Genomic DNA, 15,437 nt, shown 5'->3' on the forward strand with positions numbered 1-15,437 from the left:
CAGACTGGCACAGTGCAGCCGAAGGAAAGGGCCCAGAAACACAGTGTGTTTTACCCTCCACAGTCAGAGTTTGACTAAACAGGCCAAAGAGAATATGAGGAGATTTCCTGCTGGTGTTTGGTACACTGATAGCTGAGGGAGGAGCAGAATGAAAGTCTGAATAACATTAAATCAGTCTCAGGTGAAGTTGCAGAGAAGGTGTCTCACCTTGGTCCCCCAAAAGAAAGGACCTGATTCCAACTGTCTATTCCTTCTGCTTCTCTTACTCTTGTGGAGTTGGCAGAAAAGGTCAGAAGAACAAGATCTCTCTTCTTCAGTGGAGTCAGGTTAGGTTATGTTTTCCTTACCTTTGGTGTTAAGCTGTCATTCAGCAGTAGCTGGAGGTGATCTAATTGGTGTCTCACCTTTCCCCTTACACCGTCTCCCAAGTGCACCACAGCTGGGCTAAGCTGGGCCATTGCAAGTCACTAAACTGGCAGAAAGCTAAGTAGGCCAGGAATGGGTCCTCTGACACAAGGGCTTGCTGTCACTAGGAGGTGGAGGTTCTCCTTTGCTTCTCTTCCTCCCCCCTCTGCAGACATTCCTGGCACATTCCTACGGTTCATATGCACTAACATTCAGTATTCCATCAATTCTTCCACAAGCCAATTTAATTTACTAAAATTTTAGAGAACACTCGCACCCAGAAGTGGGTCATTTATTTTCTGCCATTTTAGTAATCTAAAGGAAAATGAGGGGATTCAATTCAACACACTATTGTTGATGTTGCAAATTAAGGCTGTATGGCTGTGACCAGGGATGTGAAACAAACATTAAGATTTTGTCTTTTTAGAAAAAGGAAACAATCCAGCACAGCTTCAACTAAAACTGCAACTAAAACCAAGTGAACAGTTCCCTGCTGGCATGGCTCATGCAGATGTTTTGAAGAACAGTCTGACAAGTTTCAGCTAGGCACAAGCCAGGGGATAGGAGCATGAGAGGTGCTGTGCCTGAAAAAAGTCATTATGGCCGCTGCACTTTTATTTTTTATGGTTTTGTAACTGTTCCTGCTTCTGCCATGCATCTGGAATATCGTAGTACATTGAAAGTTGGAGGGAGGTTGCTGCTTTCTGTGTAGTTTCCTTGAAAACTACTAGAAAATCTCCATGGGAAATAGTAGGTAGTCTGCTCTCAAGGACTCCCACTACACAGAGACTTATTTCTGAAGTTAACAGAGGGCAATAGAAATGGACAGTGGGCTGGAGCAGATGAGCTGTGAAAGCCTCAGGGAATTGAGCTTGCTTAGTCTGGAAGACACTTAACCTTAATCTCTGGAAGGTTCCAAGGCCTGAGTTTCCAATGCCCTAAACAACCTGATTGGAATTCAGTGTTGACACTGCTTTTGACAGGAAGTTGGGCCAGGCAGCCTCTGAGAGACCTTTCAAAATAATTAATTCTACAATTTGACAGCGAAATTTTTTTCTGCTCAATTTCAGAAAGCAGTATTTTAGGCAGGAGTTCAATATTCGACTGTGGGAATTGGGAAGAACCTTTATTGATGAAAAGTGATTGTTGCTCTTAACAAACCGTTTGCAAGTTCTCCCTGCCATAAATCAGTTCTGATAACCTTTGCTAGTCATTAGTGTTTCAGTAGCTGGGTGACAGGTAAATGCTACACAAAAAAATACTGCTTCAAAGTGTGCTTAAACACAGTACGTACTGTCTCACTTCTGCTTGATGCTCGTCAGCCTGAAGTGCTGGAGCAATGGTGTCAAGTTGGCAAGACAGTAAAGACCAGAATTTCTGTAAGGAAGACCAGCATGTTTTTATCACGTTGGAGCAAAGCCTACCTCCAGAACATCATCCATTTTTACCTGGAAAAAAAGTTAATGGGAAAAGATTAAAATATTTGTGTTCAGTATGTTTCCAGTTTTTACAGAACATCAGAAAACAGAGCAGTTGGAAAAAAAAACAAAACAACACAACTGGAAACAAACCAAAAAAACACAACCAGAAAAAAACTCCCAAAAGATAAATTCTTAAATTCTGTAGCATTTTGTCTCTTCCATTAGGATATGGAAGGATCAGGTAGCATCGACCTATTAAGTGAATCAAGAATTCCTGGATCAAGGGGACCAAAGGTGAGTGGGTATTTTAGGGGAGGGGAGTATAATTTGTTGCTGGGTTGTTTGGTTTGTTTGGGGTTTTTTCCAAACAGAAGTTTCCTCCATTCTGCTTTTTGGAAACATATAGCCCTAGTCAGCCATAGATTGAGAGTCACTACATTGAATTGGATTCACGTGCCCTAGAATGTCATTAAAATAACTGTGTCCTCCAAAGAATCTGAATGGTATTTCTCTGACACCTCATTAGCTAATGATTTTTTTTTTCTGCTCTGGTATATTTTTGAGATATCAAAGGGTGGAATAAGGGTTTTATGTTATCTAGCTCTCTATTTCTCCCTTCACCATAATAGATTCCTTTTTGCATATGAAGGTGACTCATATGTATGAGGATTAAGCTGAAATGTTACAGTTTGACAAACAAATGTGAATAATACAACATGCCACTTTTAAACTAGAAAATGGTTCCCAGTAGTGTGGAAGCAATGTTGCAGACAAAAGGATGCTTTTTTCTCCATCACTGTGTCTCAGGAGATTTTTTGCTAGTGTGGGCCACTTAAATCATCAAGTAGGGAATATGGGAATATCATCTATCAGTACCAACCAGGTCATTTGGATTTATTGTCATTCTTAACAATAGAAGGAGTTCCAGTGGTTTAGTCTGGCAACAAAAGGAGACAAAGGCACGATCCAGTAGCTACTTAAAGAGTCTCGAGGGGCAGCTGCAAGTATGATGAAGGCAAACTGTTCCTTGTAGTGCCAGATGGTGCAGCAAGGGACAGTGGTCACAATTTGCAGGTTGTGATGTTCAGACTAAGCCTTAGGAGAAGGCTGTTCACTAGAAGGTTGGAGCAATTACCCAGGGAGGTTGCAGAAGGTCTGGTCTTGGAGTTATCGAGGCTTTGCTGGACAGAAACACGGCTGACTTGATCTGAAACTGGTGACAGTTCTGCTTCAAGGGGGTGATTGGATTAGATGGCCTCCACAGGCCTGTACAATCCTATGCCTGGGATTCCATGAATCATCAGACACCAGCTGAACACTGGAGGCAGGAGTGACTTTGAGCAGCGCTTTACTGTGTTGGTTTAAAGTACTAGTAATTGTGAGTCACTGAAGCTGTAGCTGATAGCTTAGAGAACTTTGCCCCCTCTTATGTCTTTTCCTAGATACTCAAAATAGCACAAAAATACAGTTACAAAAATAAGTATTGAATCTGTTCGCTGAAACAAGGAGGTATCTGCAAGCAGGGACAAAATTCCACATTCTGACCTGCCTTAGTCATGGCCTTACTCTCACATTTGGTTTTATAGCAGGCATTGTTTCCAAGTCACTCAGCTATAAATATTCAAAAAATGTCTTGTTGCAGTTGAACAAAATTTTCCTGTTACTGCTTAATTACTCTGCAAAGTTTGAGTCAATACAGAAGATAGATGAGAAAAAGAAGATAAGAAAAATAAATATTTTGCTGAAATTATGAAAATGCCTTTACATATTTACCGGTACTTCACTATGAGCCATTTACACCTTATCACAACTCCAGAGTACTCAGTAGTGTTTAGTGAAAACAAAGAATCTGCTTCAAAAGGGGGTTGCCACTCAAAACAGCTGCTAAGAAATAAATTACATTTATTGGTACTGTCTTTGTATCTGTTGAGATTTCTATTAATCTTTTATCAGAAAATAGTGATTGGGTTTTGAAGCAGAAATTTATTTTTCTTTTTTCTGACAGCTCAGCTCTCATTTCCAGGGCTTCTATTTTTTTCTTCCACAGATCAGTGTACAGTTTCATTGGTGTTTCCTCATTATTTAGCATTACTGTTTACACCTACCTTCATATTCCAGATAAAAACAATTCAATCACTTTGTTGAATTCCTTTCTCTTCCATTCAACTTTCTACAATGTCCAATAATGAACTGCTGTCCATTTTACTGTCAAAGAGCCATAATTGTTCTTTCCAACCCATGTCACCATATAAAGATGAGAAGAATTTGAATTTCCAAATTATTTTTTAAACAAATTTTTTGGGAAACTGCTTTCAAACCTAGCAAGACTGTGTTGCCTCTAAAGTGGTAGCATATCTTAATTTTAGCCAAGAATTAAAATTCAAAGAATTGTAAGCAGTTGAAATCAATATGTCACAACAAATGCACTTGGACAAATTTATTTCTAATATTTTCTAAAAATATGTGTAGCATGCAGTGACAGCCCTAAAATTGTATTTGTAAGAAATGTGCATTTTATTGATCTCTGTTAACACTACAGGTCTCCAGCATTGTTTTTTTAACAGTCATGGTAGCGAGTTAAATTTTTTTTTCTGAAAAAAAAAATTTATTTTGAAGTGCCATGTGGATTTACTAGTAAATCCAGTGTATTTTTATAGGGTTCTGCAGGAAGACCTGGACAGCGTGGACCATTAGGACCAAAGGTAAAAACACTTGAAAGATAACCTATATTGCTTTAGCATATTTTTTCATATTTTTTAAATCTCTAGATTCCCAGAATTTGCCTGAATATAACAGCTTTCCTTTAAGATTCATAAACTGATTAAGTTGGGACAAATTTTATTCTCATCTACACTGGATATCTGTGCAGAATGTGTCTTATTAGAACGATTTCACATCCAACAAGAGCAGTGAGTAAATACTAACTGGGCTCTTACATTCTGTTACCTCTTTGTCAAATTTTATTTGGACACCTGTCAATTTCTCTTTGTTGCTTATTTATATGTCACTTTGGTCTCGGAGAGGTTACATGTATGCTGTTGAAAGAGAAATCTGCATGAGGAGGCCTTCTGGTCACAGAAAGTGATAGGAAAACATTCTGGAAGGTGCTGGGGGGAAGAAGGGAGGAGCAATGACTACTTTGCCTTGATTTTGAGCTTCGAAGTGACTGAATTTTTCCACATTGATGCTGCTACTGGTTGTGTAACCTATGGAGAAAGAAATGGAGAGATGAAAAATCACAAAAGAAAAGGGCAGATTTGCAGAATGGGTCCTTAGACAGGAAGAGGCTTTTCTTATTCCTATGTAAAGCTTGACTACCTCTCGGGTTAACAGTATAGCATGACAACACCTTAAATGTGAAGTTAAAGAAATGTAGGGTATTCATTGCCCTGGGAAATAACAGTATCATTGAAAGAGCAGAAAGTGGAACATGAGAAGTGGAGTGCCCATCCTCCCACTGTGAAATTTTCACCTGAACTTACACCTAGCACTAATCACTGACTGCCCATTGCCAGCAATAACTGCGCACACCTAATTCATCACACAACAGCCACCAAAGATCTGGCCGACCCTCTCTGTCTAAAGTCTATAAAGCTCAGCTTCTAGGGCTTAAAAAAGTCCCTCCATGGTGTACTACTCCTGTTACTTCTGGACCACATTACTTATGAGTGAAAAAAACAGAATTTGCACAGCACGTGTTGGTGAGTGATACTGCAGTGGACTGGCAAGAATAGATGTGCTCTCACATGATGCTGCTCTGTGCACATGTGTAGGTGCCGAGTCTCCACGCTGAAAAAAGTTTTTTTTTAAGAACTTATTCTCTGCCCTTAGCCAGAAATTTTGTTTCTAAGAAATTCTGCTTCACAAAGATTTCAGAAAGTGAGATAGAAAGATTCCTAGGATTTAGGAAATGGGCTGGAGTGGTAGAGATAGTCATAAACCTTGGCCAAGAGACCTCACCATCACCTTGGTTTAATCATGAGTCATTCATCCCCAAGATACAGGAGAAACAGAAAGGAACGTGCTATTCCCTGGCATCTTACAAAACCAGGTATACTATGGCAAAATTAATATAAAGTGGTTATAATACACTATCATTCTCATGGGACTGAATTTTACACCCACTTTTCATGATTATAAATGACTTCACTAGGCAACAGTGGCAAAATACAACAACCACCCACCTCCCAAAACCAAGAGCTAATGCATCACGAGGAGTTGAAGGTATAGTTCTGTTTCGTGCATCCTTCGTCCTTCAAACACCCAGACGAGTACAGCTGTCAGAGAAGACTAGCTATGATAAATTTCTTCCTTTTCCTAGCAAGTAAGCATGGATCCAAATTCTGCTTTCCCTTTTATTATTATGAAAAGATGTTTTCATTAAAAGACAGCCTGCAGTCTTAATACACTCTTGAATATATGAACTCCCAAAAAGCGGTAAGCATAAACATAACATTTGAGGCAATGGCTGATTTATTTCACTTTATATTCTCTATCTCCAAAGAAAAAACTAAATTGGATGTTCCCTGTCTGTTACAAAATTGAGGAACCATCTCTACTTAGGGCTAAAATCCTGCAGAATCAGTCCCAAAGGTGGAACAGTGCACTGTTCATTTTTTCACTCATGGTTTGAGGCAGTGCCTGGGCAGGTGGAGAGAGCAGCCGTGTGGAGGGACTGAGCTGTTTTGGAGGAAGATGGTAAGTCCTTTGTGGAGGCATGAGGTCATGGCTGCAGTGGTAGATCTGGTGAATGTTACCATGAGCTGATTTCATACATCAAAATGAGGCTTCAGGAACGTGGCTTGATCAATGCTCAGCAAAAATAATGAGTCATGACCACAAACTCTTCAAATGTGGGTGGCAACTGGAGTGTTAAAATCTCAGAACTAAATCACAAATGTATGCTGAGCATCACTTTACCAAAAATATGCCATATTTTTACTAATTGTTTTACTCCATTTTGTTCCTTTGTTTTTAAGGAAAGTAGCATACATGTTTAAAATCCTTGCAATTACCCCTCACTTTAATATTTGAGCTCTACTGTGTCTCTGTTTCAGAGAGAAAGAGGCAACATAGGCCCCCCAGGTTCAAAGTGGGAAGTTTATTTAACCTGATCTAAAACCTCAGTTGTTTCTTTCCTCTGTTTCTTCTCATCTCTTCATGCACTTTGTGAATGCACCTAATGAACCTTTCTTCCTCTGTCAGTATGTTAAAGCACAGGGTGGCTTCACAAACCCCTTTCTCTGGTGAATTGTGGGTATCAGGAGCCAGCATAACCTGGAGCTTAAGACTTCTGCCTAAAATGTGGTTAAAATTGTATCTAAAATTGCATCTAAATTGTGTTTGTCTTCAATGGCATCTTGTGAAGCCCTGCACATTTTCACCAGAAGGAAGATAAAAATCAGCAAAGGTTAGACAGAAAACTAACTTCCACATGCCTCTGTTCCTTCTTGTGGTGGTGTGTAGTTTTCACCCCACACCAGAGCGCCCCACAGGTCTGTGCTACAGTAAGAGGCTCCTGTCTGTGTTAATCCCTGCCTGTTTTTCTTTGAGCTCCTCTTGGAGCCCACCCCAAAACTCTTGTTTGGGACTGTGCTGCTCCTTGTTGGTCCCTGTCTGACCTGAGTGTCTTTTGCAGGCATGAGCCAGCAGAGAGCGCTGATGTGACTCATAGAAAATTTTTAAAAAATAATAAAATAAAATAAAATAAAATAAAATAAAATAAAATAAAATAAAATAAAATAAAATAAAATAAATAAAATAAAATAAAATAAAATAAAATAAAATAAAATAAAATAAAATAAAATAAAATAGCCTTCTCCTGCATTTGGGACAGCCCTGAAATCAAAATTTACTCTAGAAAACAAGATAAATGCAGTTATGCTTGCTGTGTATTTATGAGAGTATTATCACAGTCTTATAGCAGCATCTGCTTGTTTATTTTTTAAAAATACCAACAATGTAGCAGGACTCTTCTTGCCATAAATTCCATCTGCTGTACATATTATGAGTGTTGTCATTTCACATAGATATTTGTCAGCATGATAATTAAAGCTGATGCATTGACACAGAGGACAGTAGTTTAACTCTTCTTAACCAATTTGAGACTATAGAATATTTTCTTTATTATTCCTACATGCCCTTTCTTCTGAGGTCTTTTTTCGTAGTAATTATTATTGTTTTATGTGAGTGCATTTGAAATATGTGTATATTTTAAGAGGAGTGACTACAGGATTATTTTAAAAATAAGTGATTTATCCCTTTAAGCCTCAGACTAAAAAAGATCTTTGTCCTCTTTTACATGAGCATTCTTAAAATATGATGAGTGTTAGAAATAAGGATGTCTCTGGATACATTAGTTGCAATAAAACCTCTTACCTGTCCTGGATATTTTCTTCCCATTTAAATTTTGTTAGGAAAACAAATGGGAGAAATTATTCAACATTTGTAATGGTAGGAAGCTATCCTGCAAGTATCAACGTGCCTGAAATGACAACATTCTGTTGCAGAAATGCTGTTGTTACAAGGTTATTTCCTCAGCCCATTTAACTTTGCTGCAGATAGATACTTATAATGTTCCATAAGCACTTGAGAAACTTACATCCAAAGTACCATTTTTACTGCTCATGCAGAGTATCAAAATCCCAGTAGCTGCTTTGATGCCCAAATTCCATTAGCAGTCAGACACCCTTTATCCTGGCTATAAAATTGTTTATAAAATGAAGAATAGAGTACTTCAGAAATCATACTTCATTCCTGACCCACATGCTTCACTGTTTACTGACAAAAACAGAAATAGCAGTGACAATATCCTTTCTTAATGAAGCAGGCACATTAAATCTCTTATCTACTGTTAAAACCCAAAAATATTTTCTTCAAGCAGAGCAAAAAGTTGCAAACAAAAAAGTATTTTCCAAAAAACAAAACTAAACAAAAAAAAATTGCCCAGCATATTGAAAAACCCCTCAAAGCAAAAAAAAAAAAAAAAAAGAAACCTCAAAACCACATACAAAACAAACACCCAAAAAAACCCACCAAAAAAGCAAGCTAACAAGAGTAATTGGTCCCTTGGATGAATCATTAGGCTGCTCTGTGTCATTTCCTTTGCTCTTTCATATGATGCAGAGAAAAACAGATGCAAAAAGTGTAGCTCAGTGTTTTTCTGGTCCTTTAAGAATTTAGAGCATTCTTTTATCCATTTTTCTCAGGGCAAACTGCATTATCATTAGTGCTTCAGTTTTTCCCATTGCTGTCAGATTCCAGCAGTCATATACAGGCCTGTATTAAAATACAGCAGGAGGTATTTTTGCCCCACAAACTGACTCCTGTCTACACCCAATGCCAATGTCTACATCCCTTCTCTTCCTCCAACTTGAGAGTCACTTAACTGAAGGGTGGAAATAACTCATCAAATGTACATTGGGGGAAAGCAACAAAATTCACCCTTTTGCTAAGCAGGGGTGGAAGCAGAAAAACGATTGAAGCTGCAGGGGAAAAAAAGCCATAAGCCTGCTCTGGAGAGGGGGAAAGAGCAGGAGGAGTGGAGAGAGCAGATGACTAATGAGATAATGAGCCTCCCCCAAACCTGCCCACCAGCCTGTTCAGCACCGTGTTGTGACCCTCCCCGGTGGCAGCCTCCTGCTTGTGTGAAACTGAATGCAGTTTAGAGAGTATAACTGTATGTTTTTTGTGGCAGGGGATGCCGGGCACAGATGGAAAACCAGGCTTTCCTGGCATTGCCGGGCATCCCGGAGAAGTGGTGAGTAGGGTTATCATCATCTCTGATCACCTGACACACACTGGCTCCCAAAGCTACCTCTTACAGCTCAGCAGGATCAGCGCTTGCTAGCAGACTGAAGAGCTGGGGCTGTGTTTGTCCTGCTTAACCTGGAGCAATTACCTCAGACAAAAAACACAGAAGCAGAGTGTAACTTGTCCATGCCTCCCTCATCATTCAGAAGAGATACAGGCATCTCCAGAGGCTAGTTCTGATTCCTCAAGGTTCCTTCTGCTTTTAATTATTCAGAAATCAGCTCTGCCTTTAATTAGACAAAAGACAGCAGCTCATAGGTGATTTTAATGTATTTCTCATGCTTAAGACCCTCGAGGATTGCAGTGTGCTTTGCCTGGGAAGTCCCACGGCTCATCCCCTGGACCTTCCTCTCACTTGAGCCAGACGTGTCTGCATTTCCAGCACAGGGAGTTCTAGAGAGGGGCTGATCAAGCTTAGAAATAAGCTGCCTGAAAGATGACAGTTTAGCTTCCCTGTCTTCTTCTCTATCCGGTCCCCTGGGAAATCCTGGACACAGCTGATGTGGTTGATGCCAGAAAAGGACAGCACAGCCAGGGATGGCTGATTTCAGCACAGTGAAAGAAAGGTTCACTGGATTAATTCCCAGCTAATGAAATTTTTTGTGCCCATTTGCTTCTAGTCCTTTGTGAACTCTACCAAAGTTCTGGGAAATTATTTTAAACATCAAACCTTCAGAAGATCGGAGTTGAAACTAGTTCGCCCCATGTGTGTTTTGAGAGAGCTGGGAATTGATCATTCTGTACATGAAATTCACTGCTGTGCTTTTTGTGAAGCAAGAGAGAGCACAGTTCATAATTTCCCCTTTTAAATCACTTATGCTTTTTTTTTCTTTTTTCTTTTTTTTTTTTAATCACATGAAGGGTCCAAAAGGAGAGAAGGGTGACCCAGGACCTCGGGTGAGATTGTGTGAATTTCATTCTTTTCGAGAAACCTATGTGAAATGTTGCAGTAAGTGTATGGGTTTTCCACATGTAATGCTTTGGGAATAGGGTGAACCAGGACAGGACGGGAACAGTATTGTGGGACCGCCTGGACCACCGGGACCACCGGGACCAGTCATAGCAATACCTGAGGTAAGTGTGCATGTCGAGCATTGAGGTATGTAACTTCCCTTACAGAGAAAAGGGCACAAGTGGTTAACACACTGGCAATTCTGCTGTTCACATTCAGGTCATAAGTCTACTCCTCAAAACCAAAGAATCTCAATATTTCTCTGTATTGAATTATTTAGTTTTGAAAACATTAGATTGGAAGAAAGTGGGTAAAGAGCTTAACTATAAGAGTTGTGAGGTCATATTGAGCATGTCACTCTAGGTGATTCTGAAGTTGGGAGCATCAAATAGAAACCAACAGAGAAATACAAAACTGGGAATATTTAACAAAGCAAAGCACCTGAGGTACAGCAGTGTGTGTGGGAGAGTAATTTCCTGATAGTTGTCCACTACACAAAGCAGAGCACTGACTCTGGAAGCAACAACAGGTGAAATAGTAGAAGCCCATAAAAACTCTCTGTATGCTTTAGATGCAGGTATATTTTGAGTGAGTTTTGCTGTGTGTACATCAGCCTTTGCAAAAGCAATACTATATGCAGTAATGAAGGCTGGAGTTCAGGATGAATCCCACTTGGAGCTGACAACAAAAATCTTAGTAGCTGGCCTGGTGTGACATTAAGATCTGGAGGAACTGTGGGTGACTGCAGGAAACATCACCTCTGGAGGTGCCCGTATCAGCCAGACATGTCCACAGGAATGCATATAAGGGCAGTAAGAAGTGATTAGTAACTGCAAGAGAAAATGCCCATCTGAGAAATCTGTGCCATCATTATCATAAAGCTGAACTATGCATAACCTCTTTTGACTGAAACAACTGGGCTTTCACTTAGGCTTCTACTACCAATAGCAAATATAGCATTAATTTTTTTCCCATAGGCCACATAACTCGTCCTAACTGAAGGGGTTTTTTCTTTACTGAATTTACTGAGAATCCATGCAGAATAGTAGGGTCTTGGATGAGCAGACTTATAGACTCACAGAAATGTTGGTTGTGTTCAAAGTCCTGCTCATAGTGGGACTGTCAGCAGCTCTACACATTATCACAATTCTGTTGGAGTTTCTGGGAAACTGCTCAATAGCTGTGATAGAAATGCTGATGTAAAATTCATGTTCTTTCTCACAGCCCTACCACGGTGTTGCTGTGGGGCCTTAGCTGTTATCAGTGACTAAACAGCTCTGTTGCAGTAAAAATGAACCTCAATGTGTTGCTCCATAGTTCATTAATACTTGAAAAAAACACTGTGACATCCTCAGAGAGGAGACAGTACATATAAAGAATATAAAAAGATTATTGAAGATGACATAAACTAATGATGCTTGCTGGAGGCTGCATGGCTTCATACATGCACTAGTCACAGTCCACACATCTGTGAAACTTGTAGCTATGTCTGAAGAAACCTAAAGTGCATCCTCTGAATCCTCCCGATCCACTGTATGATAATAAATGAATGAAAAGTAAAGTAATACTTTTACTACGTATTACAGAAATTTTTACGGCCTGGTAGAATCTGTATTGCATTAGATGTATTATAAGTCCATACAGAATCCCATTTCCTTCTCTAAGTACTTTTAGGCTTTAAAAGTAAGCTTTTTTAAAAAATTGAGAGCATTTATGGCTTTATATACATTTGTAATATAGGTGTTCTGCGAAGGTACAGCAAGAGCTGTCAAATCCTCTGTATTGTTAATCAGAAGATTTCTCTTGTGGAGAACTTGGGGGACTGGATTTTGATACAGTTCATGAAACGTGGAAGTATACGTCACTATGTATGACATTGAATTCTTCCCATCTCACAAATGTTTGTGCAAACAAAGGACATTTGTTTGCAGTAAGTTTGCTGAGATAGACATTAAATTATCCAAGTGTGTTTTGTTGACTCAGTCTCTCATCTTTCATAGTAAGCTTAAAATATGGAAAAGAACTATTGCAAGCAGACCTATCAATTGCAGTTGGAATTGCAGAACTAAAATAAATAACACTGCCAGCTGTTGTAATGTGGATATTGGCTTGATGTGGATAGAGCAGCAGAGATCAGTGATTTGAGTGAACCACAGGGCACTTAAAGAGATTAGTCTCCAGGTCAGGGTCATTCATTTAACCATTGTGTAGCCGAGAACAATACTTCTTGGGCTAGAGAAATCCAATGGACTTATCCATCAGAGTTGGAAGAAAGTTTTCTTAAGAAGGGCTGTGTGGCTACAACTAAACCAACTTTATGTTGTTTGACCAAAAAAAAAAGCAAATAAAGAGTTAGTTCAGTTTCTGCACTGTTGAAATATTCAGAGCTGACATGGACAGCTGTGGCTCAGGACCAGGCCTCACCAGTATCTGGCTGATAGCGCATTGATTGAGCTGCAGTGAAAAGTGGACCTTGGTTTCATTCTCATTTCACCTGGTCCCTATGTGAATGGAGGGGATTTAGTTCCTTCAAAAACCACCTCTCATACCATGAAAATAAATGTTAGGGGAAAACTGAGGTCTGCAGTGGAACTGATCCATTTCCAGGCTTTTGCAGTTCCCACCAGCAATGTGGTCTCAAAGGCTTCCTGGCCCTGCTACCTCCTCTCTTGCCTCCTGTGATTGATCTGGAAGTCTGCTCTGACTCACCATGTTTAAAAAAAACAACAGTGTCCCTCTGTTTGTTGCTGTTTGATATTCCAAAACACTAAAATCAATATTTCTCATCCTATATTGGCTATTTCACTTTTTCAGAGCATAGTTGCTGATACTCAGTTCATTTTCATGAATGGAATTTTTGATAATCAGAAAACCATAATATTTGTTGCTGTGATTTTATCACACAAATTTAGTTTGGTATAGTACAAAGTAATTTTGAATAGAGAAATGTTATTTGATTTAAATTTCAAACTTTTAAACCTCTGTTTTTGGCTGCCACTATTCACCCAAAGTTTAGGTAAAGAAACAAAAGTCACAAAGAAAGGTTAATGCTGAAGGTGTAAAGCAGATGTCAAAAGATTTTGTTCAGCCTGTTCTTTCCATAATTTTGATAAGGCCAGAATTTCTATAATTCTGACAAGGATTTTCTATATTATAGAATTTCTGTAATTCTGACAAGGCTTTTTGGATGCATAGCTGAAGGTTTACTTAGAAACCAACCCAGACAATCATCCTAAAATATAACAGTGAGGAAAATATCGAAAACAATATTGTCCTTACTATTGTAGTCAGCACTTTCTGAACTAATTCAATGTGTTGAAGGGTTATATTGCTGGATTGTTGTTATTAAAGCTGTTTGCACACCCAAACCCAAAGATGAATAATTATATACCTGGAGGAAGTTGTGAAGAGTGCAGTCTTTTCCTCTAATCATCACTCTTCTACCTTTTGTTTTCAAATGTTCCTCAGCATTATGCACAGTTTTCTGACTTCCAATCACAATTTCCATTTGCAGATCAACTGTATGTGTAAAATATACAATGTGTCTGATCCCAAACTCAGCAAAGCCTTTGAGATTCTTTTCACTGACTTCAATATAGTTTGGATTGAGCCCAAAAACAATGAATAATGAGTAATTCCACAATGAAAAGACCATGTAAACCAAGGGCTCCTGGATTTCTGCCACCAGATAAAGCAAAACAACTGCAGCAGCAGGACTCTTTTATTACTGTCATTAAAGTAGCAGCCTGTGTCCTGTTCCTTTTCTGGGCCATGTAAAACTGGAAATAGAGTTGGGACCAAGGGCATCATACTATCCCTGAAGAGTGCAGCAGAGTTCATGCAGCCTGGGAGATGGAGTGCTGCCTGTAGGATCTAGACTCTGTTTTTACTTGACAAGTTTTCCAGTGGTTTTTGTAGAATATGAGGGCAGGGAGTAGAAAGAAGCACCCAGTAGAAGCAGCAAGCTTTACCTCTATGAATTATTCAACATGACCTCAAAGTGCAGAAAGCTGACCGTACATTGCCATGCTCAGATGATGATGGATAGGACAGGACAGGACAGGACAGGATAGGATAGGATAGGATAGGATAGGATAGGATAGGATAGGATAGGATAGGATAGGATAGGATAGGATAGGATAGGATAGGATAGGATAGGATAGGATGGGATGTGTGATCTGGATTTGAAAAATAGTACTCAGAGGCTCATAAGAGTATTGGAAGTGATCTCTGGAGGGCATACAGTCAAACCTCCTATTCAAAGCAAGGTAGTTTCAAACTCAGTTCCTGGATACTGTATTCATATCAAATGTTGGAAAATATTGGTGGTCTGACAATGTTGATCTACACATGGTTGCAGGCAGTAAAAGAGGCATTCAAATCTCAGAAAACCTCAGTGACAATGTGTTTATTCATGTGCTAAGTAAATCCCTGGCACCTGAAGACATGCCCTGTCCTGGTGTTGAGGAGTGTTGGACCAGAGCTCCAAAAGTCCCTGTCCACCTTCATTATCTGATTCTGTAATCAAATTATGCAGAAATGCCTGGGCTAAGGGGGAGCTCACCAATTCCAGGACAGGAAGCAGTGCAATTCCACTGTGCTGTTCAGGCATCTTGAGACTCAGTGCTGGGTAGCACAGGAGCTGCTCCACATCGCAGTTTGGGGGTCCAAGCTAGTTTCAGACCCAGCAGTGTGATCAGTGCTGACTTAGGAATCACAGCATGGTGCTGCATGGTGTGGTGCAGACATGTCCAGCATATTATTAAAACTTCAACTCTGCAGCAGAGGATGAGTGTGCTCAGACTGATTCACCATCTTAGAATGCCAGTGACACACTGGAGCATAAA

General features: G+C 39.6%; 1 protein-coding gene across 1 annotated transcript in view; it reads left to right on the forward strand.

Moving 5' to 3' along the window:
• The window catches only part of LOC135301681 (collagen alpha-1(XV) chain-like), a 117,632-nt gene that overhangs the window by 68,868 nt on the left and 33,327 nt on the right, over nucleotides 1–15,437 (forward strand). Inside the window, exons 17-21 of the mRNA XM_064421987.1 lie at nucleotides 2,052–2,120; nucleotides 4,484–4,528; nucleotides 9,523–9,585; nucleotides 10,500–10,535; nucleotides 10,629–10,712. Coding sequence (XP_064278057.1) covers nucleotides 2,052–2,120; nucleotides 4,484–4,528; nucleotides 9,523–9,585; nucleotides 10,500–10,535; nucleotides 10,629–10,712 — 297 coding nt within the window. The remainder of the gene's footprint in view (nucleotides 1–2,051; nucleotides 2,121–4,483; nucleotides 4,529–9,522; nucleotides 9,586–10,499; nucleotides 10,536–10,628; nucleotides 10,713–15,437) is intronic.

Source organism: Passer domesticus, chromosome 1 (genome assembly GCF_036417665.1).
Source record: "Passer domesticus isolate bPasDom1 chromosome 1, bPasDom1.hap1, whole genome shotgun sequence".
Classification (NCBI taxonomy): domain Eukaryota; kingdom Metazoa; phylum Chordata; class Aves; order Passeriformes; family Passeridae; genus Passer; species Passer domesticus.